Source organism: Pristiophorus japonicus, chromosome 17 (genome assembly GCF_044704955.1).
Source record: "Pristiophorus japonicus isolate sPriJap1 chromosome 17, sPriJap1.hap1, whole genome shotgun sequence".
NCBI classification, from domain to species: domain Eukaryota; kingdom Metazoa; phylum Chordata; class Chondrichthyes; family Pristiophoridae; genus Pristiophorus; species Pristiophorus japonicus.
In genome coordinates, this window is record NC_091993.1 from 107,350,527 (window position 1) to 107,368,988 (window position 18,462).

The 18,462-nt window shown below is 46.4% G+C and overlaps 1 protein-coding gene across 1 annotated transcript in view; it reads right to left on the reverse strand.

The window, feature by feature from the left end:
* The window catches only part of LOC139228020 (sushi, von Willebrand factor type A, EGF and pentraxin domain-containing protein 1-like), a 79,012-nt gene extending 69,171 nt beyond the window's left edge, over nt 1-9,841 (reverse strand). Inside the window, exons 1-2 of the mRNA XM_070859171.1 lie at nt 9,658-9,841; nt 2,798-2,983 (exon numbers count right to left, since the gene is read on the reverse strand). Coding sequence (XP_070715272.1) covers nt 2,798-2,983; nt 9,658-9,841 — 370 coding nt within the window. The remainder of the gene's footprint in view (nt 1-2,797; nt 2,984-9,657) is intronic.
* Nucleotides 9,842-18,462: the final 8,621 nt, after the last annotated feature.

Sequence of the window (18,462 nt, forward strand, 5' to 3'; positions counted from 1 at the left end):
GAGGGGCTGAGAATAGAACTTTGGAAAATAAAATGGGAAACAATATTGGCAAACAACGATGTAGAACAGCAATGGGAAACATTTAAAACGGTGATCAACAGAGTGCAGGAAAAATATATTCCGCTGAAAGGAAAAAACAAAATAAACACTAATGAGACTCCATGGATGAATAAAGCCGTAAGGGAACAATTGAGGGTAAGGAAAGAGGCATACATTAAATACATAAACAGCAGGGGAGTGCATAATAAGGGTGAATACAAAAAGATTAGGAGAGAAGCCAAAAAGACAATTAGGAAGGCAAAGAGGAACTATGAAATTAAATTATCAAGGAACATAAAACAAAATAGTAAAATATTTTACAGGCACATCAATAAAAAAGGAAGGTTAGGCTGGGAATAGGGCCATTAGGGATAGATAGAATAATACCACAGGTAATGATAGAGAAATGGCAGAAATATTAAATAATTATTTTGCTTCAGTATTTACCAGGGAGATAGAACAGGTGGACATGACATTGGATGATGAGATTAGTAATACGATATGTGCATTTAAAATAAAAAGAGTGGATATATTAAATAAACTAAACAAACTCAAAGAGGATAAAAGCCCTGGTCTGAATGGATTGCACCCACGCATTTTAAAAGAGTCTAGGAAAGAGATAGCAGAGGCAGTACTACACATATTTAATAATTCGTTAGAAAAAGGCGTAGTGCCAGAGGACCAGCAGATAGCTAACGTAATACTTATATTTAAGAAGGGGGGATAGAACATGTCCAGGGAATCATAGACCAGTGAGCTTAACATTGGTGGTAGGAAAAATAATGGAATCCCTACTAAAGGAGAAAATAGAAGAACGTCTAGAAACCAAAAATATAATAATGAATAGTCAGCATGGATTTCAAAAGGGAAAGTCTTGCTTGAACAACCTCACTGAATTTTTTGATAAGGTAACAGAGAGAGTAGATAATGGTAATGCAGTAGATGTAATTTATCTATATTTCCAAAAGGCCTTTGATAAGGTATCCCATAATAGACTGATGAACAAGGTCAGAGAATGTGGAGTCAGGGGACAAGTAGCAGAATGGATAGCTAGCTGGCTTCAAGACAGAAAGCAGAGAGTAAGGATGAAAGATAGCTATTCACAGTGACAGAAGCTTGGTAGTGGTGTTCCACAAGGATCAGTGCTGGAACCACTGTTGTTCACAATTTATATTAATGATTTAGACTTTGTAAACAAAAACACAATTTCTAAATTTGCAGATGACACCAAATTGGGGGGGGGGGGGGTTGTCAATACTGAGGAGGACTGCAACAAATTACAGGAGGGCATTAATAAACTTGCAGAATGGGCACATAATTGGCAAATGAAGTTTAACACAGATAAATGTGAGGGATTACATTTTGTAAGGAAGAATTACTTGGAAGGTGCGAGTCTAGGTGGGGTACAGGTATTTCGGAGTACAAATACACACATCACTAAAAGTTGCGACACAGGTTAGCAAGGCCATAAAAAAAGCCTAGGGTTTATTTCTAGAGGTTTTGAATTGAAAAGTAGGGAAGTAATGCTAAACCTGTATCGAACCTTGGTTAGACCACACTTAGAGTACCGCATATAGTTCTGGTCAGTATATTATACAAAGGATATAGAGGCACTGGAGAGGATGCAGAGAAGATTTACAAGGATGATATCAGAAATGCAAGGGTATACATATCAGGAAAGGATGAACAGGCTGGATCTCTTTTCTCCTGAAAAAAGAAGGCTGAGGGGTGACAGAACAGAGGTATTTAAAATTATGAAAAGTTTTGATAGAGTAGATAGAGAGAGTTTCCACTTGTGGGGAAGAGCATAACTAGAGGCCATCAATATAAAATAGTCACCAAGAAATCCAATAGAGAATTCAGAAGAAACCTCTTTACCCAAAGAGTGGTGAGAATGTGGAACTCGCTACCACAGTGAGTGGTTGAAGTGAATAGTATAGCTGCATTTAAGGGGAAGCTAGACAAGCATATGAGGGAGAAGGGAATAGAAGGTTATGCTGATAGATTTAGATGAGGAAAGGTGGCAGGAGGTTCGAATGGAGCATAAACGTTGGCATGGACTGGTTGGACCAAATGGCCTGTTTCTGTGCTGTATATCCTATGTAATATACTAAGCAACAGACCGATTCCACTGTGACTGTTCTGCACTGGCTTCCACATTCTTACTTAAAAGACAGACCTGCTGTCCTCCATGCCCACCAGTTACTCTGCTGGTGCCTCAACTGTTACATATCCTCGACAACTAGCCTGAACCAACGGAAGTGCAAATATTTATGTGGTGACAAACCTCCATTTATCGGTTTAGGTGTCTACTACAATGATGCTTTGCGAGTGTCTTGGTCCTGTTGCATTGTGTGTAGGTGCCTGAGTTTCATATACAACATGAAATATTGGGAAGAACTTGCTATTCATTTGTAATACACGAGGGTAACTATCCCTCAAAAAGTTCAACGTGGATTCCTGGATGCAATGTGCTTTTGTGTTCACAATAAATAATAAAATATAAAACCTTGCATTCTAAATTGGACCAATATATAACATTAAACGATTGAATTCCTTTTGCTCTTTGGATCATTGAAAAGCATTCCAATAATATTTTTAAAAAATCAATGAAGGACAGCAAGAAAGAAGTCAGTCTGTTAATATCAACTGGGAATAATCCACAGCAACATTCAGATATTCATACTTTTTAACAGATTTGCAAAAACGTCAACTCACATTCTTTGGTACTGTCGGGGTTTAAGAAATATTTACTCACGCGGTCTGCAGGTAGGTGGTGGTGGTACAAATGCGTTGTTCTCACTACATTCAATGACACTGCTGCCAACCATTTCATAACCTTCATTACAGCTGTAGGTGATTTTCTGCCAACGTCTGTATGTAGGTCCAAATCCGGACAGTATTTGGCCATTTGTAGGCAGTTCAGGAAGGTGACATTCAACAGCTGACAAGAGAACAACACATCAGCTTCCACTGCATAACTGACTGTCTGGACCACAAAACAGAGTCTTACTTGCATCCTACAGTGAGCTCCGTGCAAATTAGCAGAAAAAAAACTTTACGTTTGTATTCAAGGCATGAAAAACAAAAATATTAGCATATTGAGAGTGAGACACACACACACACACACACACACACACACACACACACACACAAAGGGGGCAGTTTTAACTTATTGCACCTGATGTTAAATGGATCACAGCCTCAAAATGGAGTCAATAGCCTTACCATCCCATTAAATCCAACAATGATGCTGGCACCATTTTGAAAGTATTGCTGAGTGCCAAAGCATCTGCCTGTTTCAAACAGTAAGTCCCTTTTAATATACAAATTGGGATTCTAGGACTCCAATTACCATTTTAGGTTGGAACTGATTCGAGCGCGAGCCAAGCAGGCTCTGCTTAGTTCCATGGGGGATAAAACCCCAAGAGGTCCAGCAAAGATGGGTTTGAAATTATTTATGTGAAGCTCCAAGGAACAGGAGCGCAACCGTCCCCCAACATTACAGCAGACATTGGTAAGAGATAGAAGTCGGCGATAATAAAAAGGCAGTGGTTCACAGCTAAATGGAAACAAGGATCATCCAAGAAAAAGCCAGGCACAGTGACAAAAATCAGGTGGACATGCAGAGAGATCCAGCAACAACGACGTGCCTTTATATAGCACCTTTGATGTATTAAAATATCCCAAGGCACTACACAGGAGTGTTGTCAAACAAAAGTTGGGACCAAGCTATATTCGGAAATATTAGGACAGGTGGTCAAAAGCTTGGTCAAAGAGATAGGCATAAGGAAATCAGGAATGGACAAGAGAGAATTGGAGGAACGCAGAATTCTCAGAGGGCTGTAGGGCTGCAGGAGGTTACAGCGATAGGGATGAGACCATGGAGGGATTTGAACACAAGGGTGTGTAGTTTAAATTGGAGTCATCGTTGGACTGGGAGCCAATGTACAGGAGTGATGCGAGTTATGATATGGGCAGCAGAGTTTTGGATGTGCTGAAGCTTATGGAGTGTGGTAGATGGGAGGCCGGCCAAGAGAGCTTTGGAATTGTCAAGTCTGGAGGTAACAAAAGCATACAGAAAAATTGAGGCAGGGGCAGAGACAGATGATATTATGGAGGTGGAAGTGAGTGATCCTGGTGATGGAGAGGATTATCAGGTCGGAAGCTCGACTCAGGGTTAAATGGGATGCAGAGGTTGCGAACATTCTGGTTCAGCCTCAGACAGTGGCCAGGGAGGAGAATGGAACTGGTGGTGAGGGAACGGAGTCTGTGGCAGTGGTCGAAGAAAATGGCTCTGGTCTTCCCCATATTTAATTGGAGGACATTTCAGCTCATCCAATACTGGATGTCAGACAAGCAGCAGCAGAAAGACCAAGAGATACAAAATAATTAGGCAGAAAAGGGGTTGTCTTCCGAAGAAAGGTTGAGCAGGTTGGGCCTATATTCATTGAAGTTTAGAAGAATGAGAGGTGATCTTATTGAAACGTACAAGATTCTGAGGGGGCTTGACAGGATAAATGCAGAGAGGATGTCTGCATTTAATGTCCAATCTAGAACTAGGGGATACAGTTTCAGAATAAGGGTCGCCCATTTAAAACGGAAATGAGGAGGAATTTTTTCTCTCAGAAAGTCGTGAATCTTTGGAATTCTCTACCCCAGAGAGCTGTGGAGGCTGGGCCATTGAATATATTTAAGGTGGAGACAGACAGATTTTTGAACGATAAGGGAGTCAAGGGTTATGGGGAACGGGCAGGGAAGTGGAGTTGACACCAAGATCAGATCACCCATGATCGTATTGAATGGCGGAGCATGCTCGAGGGGCCAAATGGCCTACTCCTGCTCCTATTTCTTATGTTCTATGTAAAAACATCACAATAACAGATATACACAAAACTGCATAGGGAGAGAGATTTGGAGAGACAGACAAAGAGACATGGACACTGTGGAGAAAGAAAGAAAGAGATGCATGAGTTGAGAGAATCATAGAATGATGCAGCAGAGAAAGAGACATTTCGGCCCATCGTATCTGTGCCGGCTCTTTGGTAGAGCTATCCAATTAATGCCACTCCCCTGCTCTTTCCTCGTAGCCCTGTAATTTGTTCCCTTTCAAGTATTTATCCAATTCCTTTTCGAATGTTACTATTAAATCTGCTTCCACCACCCTTTCAGGCAGTGCATTCAAGATCACTACAACACTGCGTAAAGTAATGTTCCCTCATGTCACCTCAGGTTCTGTCAGTGAAACTGTTTCGCTTTATTTACTCTAAATCAAAACCATTCATGATTTTGAACACCTGAGTCAAATCTTCTCTTAACCTTCTCTGTTCGAAAGCGAATAACTCCAGTTTCTCCAGACTCTCCATATATTGAAGTCCCTCATCCCTGGTACCATTCTGGTAAATCTCTTCTGCACCCTCTCCAAAGCCTTGACATCTTTTCTAAAATGTGGTACCCAGAATTAAACATAATACTCCAGCTGAGGTCTAACTAGTATTTTATAAAGGTTTAGCATAACTTCCTTGCATTTGTACTCTATTCCTCTATTAATAAAGCCCATATACTTTTTTAACAGCCTTCCCAACTTGTCCTGCCACTGTCCAAGATTTGTGTACATATACCCCCCCGATCTCTCTGTTCCTGCACCCCCTTTAAAATTGTACCATTTAGTTCATATTGCCTCTCTTCATTCTTCCTAAATGTATCACTTCACAATTCTTTGCGTTAAATTTCATCTGCCATTTGTCTGCCCATTTGACCAGTCTATGTCCTCCTGAAGTCAGTTACTATCCTCCTGATTGTTTGCTACATTTACGAGTTTTGTATCATCTGCAAATTTTGAAATTATGCCCTGTATCCCCAAGTCCAGGTCATTAATATATATCAAAAAGTGCAGTGGTCCTAAAATGGACCTCTGGGGAACACCACTGTATACCTCCCTCCGGCTTGATAAACAACCGTTCACCATAACTCTCTGCTTTTTGTCCCGTCGCCATTTTCATATCCATGCTGCCACTATCCTTTTAATCTCATGGAATTTAATTTTGCTAACAATTCTATTATGTGGTACTTTGTCCAATGCCTTTTGAAAGTCCATATGCACGACATCAACTGCACTACCCTCATCAACTCTCTCCGTTACTTCATCAAAGAACTTGATCAAGATAGTCAAACATGATTTGCCTTCAACAAATCCATGCTGACTTTCATTTATTAACCCATACTTTTCCAAATGACATTTTGTTCTGGATTATTGGGCCCAAGTTTCCACAAGAAAAAAAACGGGCGCCCCTCCGAGCTGGGCGCCCATTTTTCGCGCCTAAAACGGCGCCTAAAAAAATCCTCGGTATTCTCCACCGCCTTACAGGTCCTCTGGCCCTCGGCGCAGCCAGCACGAGCTGTGGAGGGGGCGGAGCCAGGTCCCGGCGCTGAAAACAGTGCCAGGACCTCTGCACATGCGCGCTACAGTCGGCACGCAAGTGCAGTAGCTCCAGGCGCCGAACTGTGTGGGAGGGGCCCGAAGCACGCAGCCCCTAGCCCTGGCCCAATGGCCTCACTGGGGCTCCTCCCACGGCCAGCTCCTGCTCCCCTCCCGACCAGACCTGACACTCACTCCCCCCCCCCACCCGCCGACCAGACCCGACCCGACACCCGCTCCCCTCCCCGACCCGAGACCCGACACCCGCTCCCCCCCCCGCCCTGACCCGACACCCGCTCCCCCCCCCCGCCCTGACCCGACACCCGCTCCCCCCCCCGCCCTGACCCGACACCCGCTCCCCCCCCCCGCCCCGACCCGAGCCCCGACACCCGCTCCCCCCCCCGCCCTGACCCGACACCCGCTCCCCCCCCCGCCCTGACCCGACACCCGCTCCCCCCCCCCGCCCTGACCCGACACCCGCTCCCCCCCCCCGCCCCGACCCGAGCCCCGACACCCGCTCCCCCCCCCGCCCTGACCCGACACCCGCTCCCCTCCCCGACCCGAGCCCCGACACCCGCTCCCCCCCCCGCCCTGACCCGACACCCGCTCCCCCCCCCCGCCCTGACCCGACACCCGCTCCCCCCCCCCGCCCTGACCCGACACCCGCTCCCCCCCCCCGCCCTGACCCGACACTCGCTCCCCCCCCCGCCTCGACCCGACACCCGCTCCCCCCACCGCCTCGACCCGACACCCGCTCCCCCCACCGCCTCGACCCGACACCCGCTCTCCCCGCCCCCCCGACCCGACACCCGCTCCCCCCCCGACCCGACACCCGCTCCCCCCCCGACCCGACACCCGCTCCTGTTCCCCGACCCCCCGCTCTTCCCTCCCTCCCTCCCCTCCCTCCCCTCTCCCTCCCCTCCCTCCCCTCCCCCTCCCCTCCCCCTCCCCCCTCCCCCCTCCCCTCTCCCTCCCTCCCCTCTCCCTCCCCTCCCTCTCCCTCCCCTCCCTCTCCCCCTCCCTCTCCCCCTCCCCCTCCCTCTCCCCCTCCCTCTCCCCCTCCCCCCCTCTCTCCCTCTCCCCCTCTCTCCCTCTCTCTCTCCCTCTCCCTCCCTCTCTCCCTCCCTCTCTCTCTCTCCCTCCCTCTCTCGCTCAGCGGCACGAACAGCTGCAGAATTCTCCCTGGCTGAAGCACTTTCACACAGGTAGGAAGATGGTTTATTTAATCTTTTCTTGGCTTATAAATGTTTATTCAGGTTGGATTTATTTGTAGAAGTATAAATAAGGATTTATTGTCGAATTTAATGAGTTCCCTTCCCCCCCCACCTCGTTCTGGACACCTAATTTGTAACCTGCGCCTGATTTTTTAATGTGTAGAACAGGTTTTTTCAGTTCGACAAAAATCTTCACTGGCTCCATTCTACTTTAGTTTGGAGTACATTTTCACTGTGGAAACTTTCAAATCAGGCGTCAGTGGCCGGACACGCCCCCTTTTGAAGAAAAAATTCTGTTCTAAACTAGAACTGTTCTACCTGACTAGAACGGCAGAAAAAAAAATGTGGAGAATTGCGATTTCTAAAATAGTCCGTTCTCCACCAGTTGCTCTTAAAAATCAGGCGCGAATCATGTGGAAACTTGGGCCCTAGGTCTCTAAAAATAAACAAATGCATTCTGCAGCTTCTCTAAGGACAGACAACTGAACACATAAGAATATAAGAAATAAGAGCAGGAGTAGGCCATTCGTCCCTTCGAGCCTGCTCTACCATTCAATAAGATCATGGCCGATCTTCTACCACAACTCCACCTTCCCGCATTATCCCCGTGTCCCTTGGTTCACTTAGTATCCAAAAATCTATCGATCTTTGCCTTAAACACCTGTAAACTTTATCAAAATGTCCCCCATGATCATTTCCAATCATTTGTCAAAATTTGCCTGTCATAATTGCACACAACTGCATAGAAAATTCACCTGCATCACCCACAGCCAGAGCACTTTGAACTGATGTTCCTGCAATAAGAGGCACTAATGTCTTGCATTCTCTATGTCAACAGTTGTTCTACCAGTCAATGGTTCTGTAGAGTATGTATCTCAGAGAGCGAGCTGTGCATATGTCCCAATATTGAATCCATGTACTGAGCAGTTGGCTAATAACATTGGCGGCGCGGAGGACCCGACCTGCGTGAGAACACCAGAGGCAGGTCGGGGCCATAAAAGCAGCAGCGAGCTGGCGCAGGAGGGCGACGGCAGCGAAGAGTGACGTCATCAAGGCCCAGGTCGGTGATTGGAGCGTGGGCAGACACAACAGGAGCGGCGAGGTTGTGGCGAAGGAGCAGCGATAGACTGTAGAGGGACATGATCAGGGCCCAGGGGAGGTGTGAGTTTGGGGCCAGGGGCACAAGGGCAGCACGGGCCCAGCCCACACTGCGATATGTGCGTGCACTAGGTCCGTGCAGCAGAGCTGGTCTCCAGTCGTCTTGCATAATCCTTGCCACTGGACCAAGACCTAGCTCTGTCAAGCCCGTGTGGTGGCTGGTGTGCAACGGCCACCACACGTTAAAAAAATCCACGCACAGGCATCTTCCACCCTTGAGGATGTAGTTCGGGTCCTTCATTGAAACACCTGTGAGCTCATCCTCTTTTGGCATGGAAGCAAGTCATCCTCATTTCGAGGGACCGCCTATGAATAACACTGAATATCTTGCAGTTGCTCCAGACCTTTTACTTGGAAGACACCTTGGCTTCTACTGGTGCCTCTCCAGCTAGGATCAACATTGGAAGTGTCAGACAAATATTCATTAAGTGACAAACTACTATGTATAGGCACAGATGTCTACTACAATTATGTTTTTGGATTTGTGTTGTTTCTGTTGCAATACATATCGTGAGTGTTCCGAGGCTATAGATAGTTCAAGTTCACTTGTGAAATAAATTATTGCCAAGGAACCTTCTACTCATTTGTAATACATAAGGGAAACTTCTTCAAGCCAATTCAGCATAGATTCATGGATGAAAGATCAGCATTAAACTACAGTGTTCTCTTTATTCATTAAGTCATTGAAAAGTACTCAAATATCATTTTTAAAACCAACTTGTAGGAGTGAAGAGCAGAAAGAAAGAAATCAACATGTTCGGGTCAACTAGGAAAAATCCAAAGCAACATTGATACATTTTTAACAGACTTGAGAAAAGGTCAACTCACATCCTTTAGATCCATTAAGTTTAAGAGATGTGTACTCACGTGGTTTGCACATAGGTGGTGGGGGCACAAATGTGCTGGTCTCACTACATTCAATGACATCGTTGCCAACCATTTCATAACCTGGATTACATCTGTAGCTGATCGTGTCCCGATATCTATAGGTATACTGAAATCCTGCTACCATTCGGCCATTTACAATCGATTCAGGACGATAGCATCTAACAACTGACAAGAGGAAAATGCAATAGTCGACATTAAGTAACTGGCTGTAGTTATGGTTCCATCAGGAGCACTACATTGAGTTTTGCTCACATTGAGAATGTATTTGTGAAAATTAGCAGCAAAAAAGCTTTGTGCTTGTTAACCCCTTGATCTATCTCTGGCCCTCACCTCTTCCTCATCCAACTGCTGCTCATGGTGACATAATTCACAGGCATTGGGTCAGCTTAAATATATATGATGAAAACTCCCAGCCCTACTTCTCCCCTTCAACCCCTAAAAACCATTTCTGTGTTGTCAGAACACGAAGCTGTTGGATTGTCGTAAAACCCCAACTGGTTCACTAATATCCAATAAGGAAGGAAACCTGCCTTCAATATGTGATCTGGCCTATAAGTGACTCCAGTCTCACACCAACATGGTCGACTCTTAACTTCCCTCTAAAGTGGCTAAGCAAGACACTCAGTTATATCAAAGCACTGCAGCCGTTGAAGAAGAAAGTTCACCACCACCTTCTCAGAGCAACTAACATACTATTTCATAAGAACATAAGAAATAGGAGCAGGATGAGGCCATTCAGCCCCTCAAGCCTGCTCCTCCATTCAATAAGATCACGGCTGATCTTCTACCTCAACTCCACCTTCCTGCACTATCCCCATATCCCTTAGTTCCCTTAGTATCCAAAGATCTATCGCTTTGTCTTGAATATACTCAATAACTGAGCCTCCACAGCCCTTTGAGGAAGAGAATTCCATAGATTCACAACCATTTGAGTGAAGAAATTTGTCCTCATTTCAGTCCTAAACATCCTCCCAACAGCTACCCTGTCAAGCCCTGTAAGACAATCCTCCCCATCCAAGAAATCAGTCTAGTGAACCTATGTTGCATTCCCTCTAAGGCAAGTATATCCTTCCTTAGATAAGGAGACCAAAACTGTACACACTACTCCAGGTGTGGTCTCATCAGGGCCTATATAATTTCTCTTATACTCCAATCGTTTGGTAATAAAGCCCAACATACCATTTGCTTTCCTAATTGCTTGCTGTACCAGCATGTTAACTTTCTGTTAATTTCCCACCACTCAATTTCATAACTTTACTGGGATACAAAAAAAGGAGTATATTGTACCTTTATAATTCTGCAGGGTTGTATTTGCTTACAAGTGTTAGTTTGGATCAGATGCTAGTGCTGCCAGCATGGAATCAAAAGATTATCAGTTCTAGCCCCACTCCAGAACTGGAGCACATAATTTAGGCTGACACTCCAATGTAATACTGAGGAAATGTTCTCTTATAAGAGGTGTCATCCTTTGGATGAAACAATAAAATATCTGCCTATTCAGATGGTTAAAAGGTTCCATGTGTCCCACACCATCTCCTTGTGTTCTCCTAACACAATCAAAGAGTTTATTGTACCATTGTACCTTTGAAGTAATTGTTCTACAACACCTGTAGCCTAACTGTTGCAATATAAAACTGTATCACATCTTACCTGAATATTACAGTCAGGTAAGTGGGACCATTGTAGTTCTGGCTCAGTAGTAGGATCATATTTGAAATTGTAATTATTTTTTAATAACCAGCAGATTATTAGTTGGAGAACCATAGGGCTCTATTTTCCTCTTTGACAATTTTTGGCGCCCAGGAGGATGTACGGTTTTTTTGTGCCTGATTGTGCTGAAAAAACCCCACAACTTTCAGCAAAGTAAAATTTAATTTTGACGCTGTGGTCCCGGAAGTTAAATCTGGGGGTGGAGCTTCAAGTGTGCACCGAAAAGTCAGTGAGCATGCGCCAGGGGAAAAAAACTTTTTCCACATGACAGGTGTGTCATCCACGGTGAACTTCCTGGTCTGGATCAGCAGCTTGTGAGAACACATTGGTATCAGAGCGGGATCTGGACATTTACATTTTAGCTGCAAAAGATGGATCCAGGAGAATGGGAAGGGGAAGGGGAAGGAGAAGGAGAAGGAGGAAGGACCAAGAGATGTCTAGCGGAAAAAATTGAGCCCCCGGTAGACATCATTGAGAGGAGATAGGATGTGCTGGAGAACAAAGGAAGAATGGGACAAAAGAAACTGAAACCCTCTCTACTAGCAAAACTTTGGGACCAAATTGCAGAGAATTTAATGCGGTGGCCATGACCCCGAGAAGCAGCACGCAGATCAAAAAAAAAAGGGCAGGACATTGACCAAGCAGTTATTGCAAGTAATATTTTTTATTTATGCACTGCAATTACATCTGTAAATGTGGTGTGTGTGTGTGTGTGTGTGTGTGTGTGTGGCCACCACAGCAGAAAAAGTTCTATTTTCATCTTTGCAGAGGGAGGTGTCACAGATCAACCGAGAAAGGTCAAAAACTGGAGGAGGTGCGCCAAGTAGGCTGCAACTAACAGCCATGGAACAGAGGATCGCTGAGATGATTAAATCTCGCAAGAGGAGATCAACCACCAATGTGGACGCTGGGCCCAGGTTACCGACAGAGGGTAAGCTCTGCAAATTGCACAGTCTGGGTTGGCATCGTGATCTTTGAAAAGAGCCTGCGCTGTGTGACCCATGTACTCATGTCACCCTGCCCCCTCTGCCCCCTTCCCTGCTGCTAACCGAACATCTGCTCTGTTATGTTTTGCAGATGTTGCGCATCGGGAAGAGACAGAAACTGAAGCAGAAGATCAGGAAGCCATCAGTCCAGATATTCTTCATCAACTTCAGGATGAGAATGAGCTGGACAATGAAGGGCAGCAGGAAGACCCCAATAATGAGATGGTCACATTGCAATTGAAGTCGGTGAAGCCCCCTGAGGACGCCAAGCCCTTTGCTGAGCGATGCAACCAACGCGACATTTCATGGGGTACAGTCTGAGGCTGCGGGTCCCAGCGGGTTGTAGCAAGCCACACCTGGGAGATGGCCAAGGAGGGTGGGAAGGAGAGCTCAACCTGAAATGCAGGATGCAGGGGACATAGGACAGATCATGGGAATGAGTAGGGAGAGTACTGAGCTAACGAGATTGCTCCTGGACACCGTGGGTGGGATGTGGGTAGAATTAGCGAGACTGTCAGTAGAAGTAGCAACACTGTCTGGAGGAATGGGAACAATGTCGGGACAGATGAGGGAGAGGATGTCGGAGATTAGGGAGGGAATGTCAGAGATTAAGGAGGGAATGTCGGAGATTAGGGAGGGAATGTCAGAGATTAAGGCGGGAATGTCGGAGGCAGCTGATGCAGTGTTGGGACAGATTAGGGAGGGAATGTCGAGCTAGCTGCTGCAATAAGTGGACACACCCAGGCTGTTATTGCCCAACAGCAATTGTCAGCATCAACTGCTGACACTCAGTTTCCAATCCCCAGACCAGCCTCAGGTAGTGTGCTGCGGGTTGATCCACAGGCTGAGGAATAGTCCAGAGAGGAACCCGGGCCTTCCACAATACTGTCTGCTAGGTCTGTCCCTATCCAACCCCACCAACAACAAATGCACCTTCACGCAAAATGCAGAAAAAACCTTGGGGTCAGGGTGAGGAGCAGAAGTCTGAGACAACGGGCACGGGTTGGGGTAGAGGCAACAACAGGGGCAAAAAGGGCGCACAGCGCCAAGGTCTTTGAAAAAGGGGGAGGAGAGATGGCTGCAGCTAGAGTGTGTTTGTTTGTTGCTGCTACTTGTTGTTTTCTTCATTGAAAAATTTACAGTTTGATACAATTTTTAAAATTAAAGTTAAGTAAAACTGTACAAATGTTTAATATACCTAATTATTTTAAAAAATTTAAGCAGAATGGTGCACATTATTTTTTGAATTAAAGCAATATAAACCAACACATTATGTACATTATGTACATTATTTTTTCACACTAACAGGTGCAAAGAGTCAACACTGTCGAGCCATTTAGCCTTCAGGCAGCAAAGCGATTATGGATTATCCGCTGATGCAAGTCTCTAGCTATGTCTATAGGTGCACGAGGCCCCCTCCTCCGCTGTCGTCCTGTGGGTTGAGGTGGTGGCATGAGTTCATCCTCCTCCTCTTGCTACTGGTCCTCCTCGTCCTCATTCTCCTCCTCCTCCTCGTCAGCCTCCTCGGTGGTCCTCTTTCCCCACTCCTCCTTCTCCCCTCAGGAGGATCTTCAATGTCCAGGGCCTGGCCCCTCATGATGGCCAAGTTGTGCAGCATGCAGCACATGACAGTGAACTGACCAACATGATGAGGGGTGTATTGCAGGTAGCCTCCAGAGTGGTCCAGGCATCAGAAATGCTGCTTCAGAATGCCAATTGTTCTCTGTATGATGCTGCGTGCGACATGTTGTACCAATGCTCTGGCTCAGTGCGGGGTTTGTGTAGGGGGGGGGTCATAAGCCAGGTGGCGAGCCCATACCCTTTGTCCCCGAGCAACCAACTGTGCCCTTCTGGCAGCTCCTGAAACATCGCAGATATAACGCTCTCACGTAGGGTGAAAACATCATGGATACTACCTGGGTATTTGGCATCCACTGCCATGATCCAATGCATATCGTCATAGATTTAGGGAATGGAACCCTTTCCTGTTGCGATAAACCTCGGAGTCGTCCAAAGGTGCTCTCAAGGTGATGTGGGTACAGTCGATCGCATCTTGTACCTTTGGGAAGCCAGCAGTCTGGAGAACCACACAGCACTGTCTTGCATTGCCTGTGTGGTCGTAGGGAAATTGATGAACTGGTCCTTTTGACATACAGTGCAGCAGTCACGTGTCGAATGCAGCAATGTGTGGCATGCTACGAGATGCAGCACATGTCCCCAGTTGTTGCTTGAAATGAGCCAGAAGCATAGAAGGCAAGTGCTGCAGTGACCTTACTTCCACAGATAGGGCAGTCTTCCTGCCACTTCTTGGCTGTATGTCTGCCCTGACTAACTGGCAGATCTCAGTGTTGACATCCTTTCTAAATTGCAGTCTGCGGATGCAGTCTGCCTCACTCAGATGTAGGTATGAGCGCCTGTCCCTGTAGATTTGATCAGGGTATGGCCTCCTCCCCTTAATGCCCAAGCGATCTGGTTTCTGCGATGGTGACGTTGTATTATGCATGTCATCATCATCATAGGCAGTCCCTTGAAATCAAGGAAGACTTGCTTCTACTCTAAAGGTAAGTTCTTAGGTGACTGAACAGTACAATATGGAAATTACAGTCTCTGTCACAGGTGGGACAGACAGTCATTGAAGGAAAGGGTGGGTGGGACAGGTTTGCTGCACGCTCCTTCCGCTGCCTGCGCTTGGTTTCTACATGCTATCGGCGATGAGATTCGAGGTGTTCAGCGCCCTCCCAGATGCACTTCCTCCACTTAGGGTGGTCTTTGGCCAGGAACTCCCAGGTGTCAGTGGGAATGTTGCATTTTATCAAGGAGGCTTTGAGGGTGTCTTTGAAATGTTTCCTCTGCCCACCTTGGGCTCACTTGCCATGTAAGAGTTCCAAGTAGAGCGCTTGCTTTGTGAGTCTTCTGTCAGACATGCGAACAATGTGGCCCACTCAGCGAAGCTGGTCGAGTGTGGTCAGTGCTTCAATGCTGGGGATGTTGGCATAGTCGAGGACGTTCACGTTGGTGCGTTTATCCTCCAAGGGTTTTGCAAAATGTTGCAGAGACATCATTGGTGGTAATCCACCATGTATTATCCATGTATGGCATGCATATAAACCAATCTTATTACATGAGGCATAGTAATATTTGCATCCATAATTATTATTCTTAATTTTGTTCTTGTTATTGGGAGACAGTACTTACTGAAGCATAGCACACACACCTTTGCTGGGTGGCGCCCTAGTAGGACGGACCACACCCTGGTCTGCGCGCATGCGCAATACTAAGCTTTGTCTCTAGGGAGACGCGACGCACAGTGATTTATGGCACTGAGCTTTTGTCAAAATGCGTATGTCTGCCGCTGTATTGTGCCATCTCCGGTGCACAGCTCAGAGCACATGCCGGCAGGATAGGAACATGAACATGGCGCTTGTATTCCACCCCCCACTGCCCCCCCACCACCGCCCCCCCCCCCCCCCCCGCCCCCCCCAGGCTTCTTTACAAATCATCATGAATGTGTGTTGTAAATTGTCTTCTTCCCTCACTCCAAAAACTCAGACATATACTCAGCACCGGTTTCCTTAAGTGAACGTAGGGCCACTGTGCGCCGTCTTGAAAAAAATCGGTGTTGCCGAAAATCGGTTAAATGGCCAAAAAGGGCTAAAAACGGCGCAGAAATCAGTTTTCAACAAGACCTGCGCTGAAAAATCTTGCCTACAAACAATCCGGCGTTGACAGTCGCCACGGCCATACAAACTTTGAGGAAAGTTGCAAAATCAAGATTGCTCAAAAGAAAACAGCGGACGCCAAAACAACGGCATCCAATGGTGGCGAAAATAAAGCCCATAGTGTCAGAATTGTTACCAATGATAAATTAAGGTTCTCCATTTTACAAGCTTATTTATGATTAAGTGGAAACTGGAAGATTTAAGCATTTTAGTTTCAAACCAATTTACAACACTACACTTAAGTAACAAAATATTTAATTTTTGCACCAAACCGCTCCTTCAGTTTGTGTGACATCGCAAAAGCTTGCATATGATTAAATGAGTGTCTGTTAGTGGAATTGTCTGCAAACTGTATTCTGAGAACACAAAGTATTAACGAACTGTACCTTTACATATCGGTGGATCCTTGTCCCACTGTCCAGTTGCTGTACAAACAAGTTCATCTGCACCAATCAGTGAATAGTCACCAATACATGAATATCGTGCTACCATTCCATATTCCCAGTTCTCTGCATAGAGGAGTGTTGGTGTTTTCCCATTACGAATAGGTGGAGGATCAGCACACATGACAGCTGGGGGAAAATAAAATGTCCTCAACATATTCAAATCAGAAGCTTCAGGGATTAAAAGCTCAGTCAGCTCAGTGACACAGCACACTGGTGAACCAATAGACTGCAGCACAGAGTAAGGATCAGCTATTCTTCTCACTGCTTTCTATTCTTCCCTCACCCCAATACCCACAGCAAGACCTGGTCTGCTGGTCTTATTTCTTCAAGAGGAGAGGGTGGGAGAGCACAAAACAAAGAGAGGAATAGAGAAATGAGGCAAAATGGATAAAAAGGAAGTGAACTAACAATAGCTGACACATAACAGGATGAAAGGAGAAAAAGCACAATAGGAATGATTTCCTCTGTACTGCACTGGGCGGGTGCAGCACTGGGCGGATACTGCACTGGGCGGGTGCAGCACTGGGCGGATACTGCACTGGGCGGGTGCAGCACTGGGCGGATACTGCACTGGGCGGGTGCAGCACTGGGCGGATACTGCACTGGGCGGGTGCAGCACTGGGCGGATACTGCACTGGGCGGGTGCAGCACTGGGCGGATACTGCACTGGGCGGGTGCAGCACTAGGTGTTCATCGCACCAAAGTCAATTGAAATGGCACCAGGGTCCCATTGATGTCATAAGACTCCAATTTAAATATTTTAGTGAGGCGCTAAAACATCCATGTTTTCAGGTGAGAAAGAGACAGTAGCACAATGAAAATGGAAATGCACAATTCACTGTCCAGTTCCCATTGTCAATCCGCCCATCGCCAATTTGATCAGGGCCTGACAAAGACAAGTAGAGCTCCTGCTAGAAGCAGGGCAGCGCCTCACTAAAATATTTAAATTGGAGTCTTATGACATCAATGGGACCCTGGTGCCATTTCAATTGACTTTGGTGCGATGAACACCCAGTGCTGCACCCGCCCAGTGCAGCACCCGCCCAGTGCTGCACCCGCCCAGTGCAGTATCCGCCCAGTGCAGTATCCGCCCAGTGCTGCACCCGCCCAGTGCAATATCCGCCCAGTGCAGTATCCGGCCAGTGCTGCACCCGCCCAGTGCTGCACCCGCTCAGTGCAGTATCCGCCCAGTGCTGCACCCGCCCAGTGCAAAATCCGCCCAGTGCAGTATCCGGCCAGTGCTGCACCCGCCCAGTGCTGCACCCGCCCAGTGCAGTATCCGCCCAGTGCTGCACCCGCCCAGTGCTGCTCTCGTCCAGTAATACTGGGCTGTAAGCATCAGAAAAGGACAGTCCAGGCATATTTAAGGGGCACTCACCTGAAGCTAATCAAATCATTGCGATCTGATTAGCGGGCATGATTAAAAAGTTTGCAGATGATACAAAAGTTGGCTTATGTGTATAAAATTAAAAGGGGCCTAGATAGAATGGATAGGAAGGACCTATTTCCCTTAGCAGCAGAGTCAATAACCAATTGGTTGAAGGATTAGAGGGGAGTTGAGGAGAACTTATTTCACCCAGTGGGTGTTAGGGGTCTGGAAATCACTACATGAAAGGGTGGTAGAGGCAGAAACCCCCATCGCATTTAAAATGTACTTGCATGTGCACTTGAAGTGCTGTAACCTACAGGGCTACGGACCAAGAACTAGAAAGTGAGATTAGGCTGGATAGCTCTTTTTCAGCTGGCACAGACACGATGGGTCGAATAGCCTTCCTCTGTGCCATAAACTTCCGAGATTCTATGACTCCATCTATCTGGAGAGTTGAAGGAACTTTTGTGAGAACATTTTCCTTCTGAAATTGTGCTTTTTGGCATTTCTTCCAT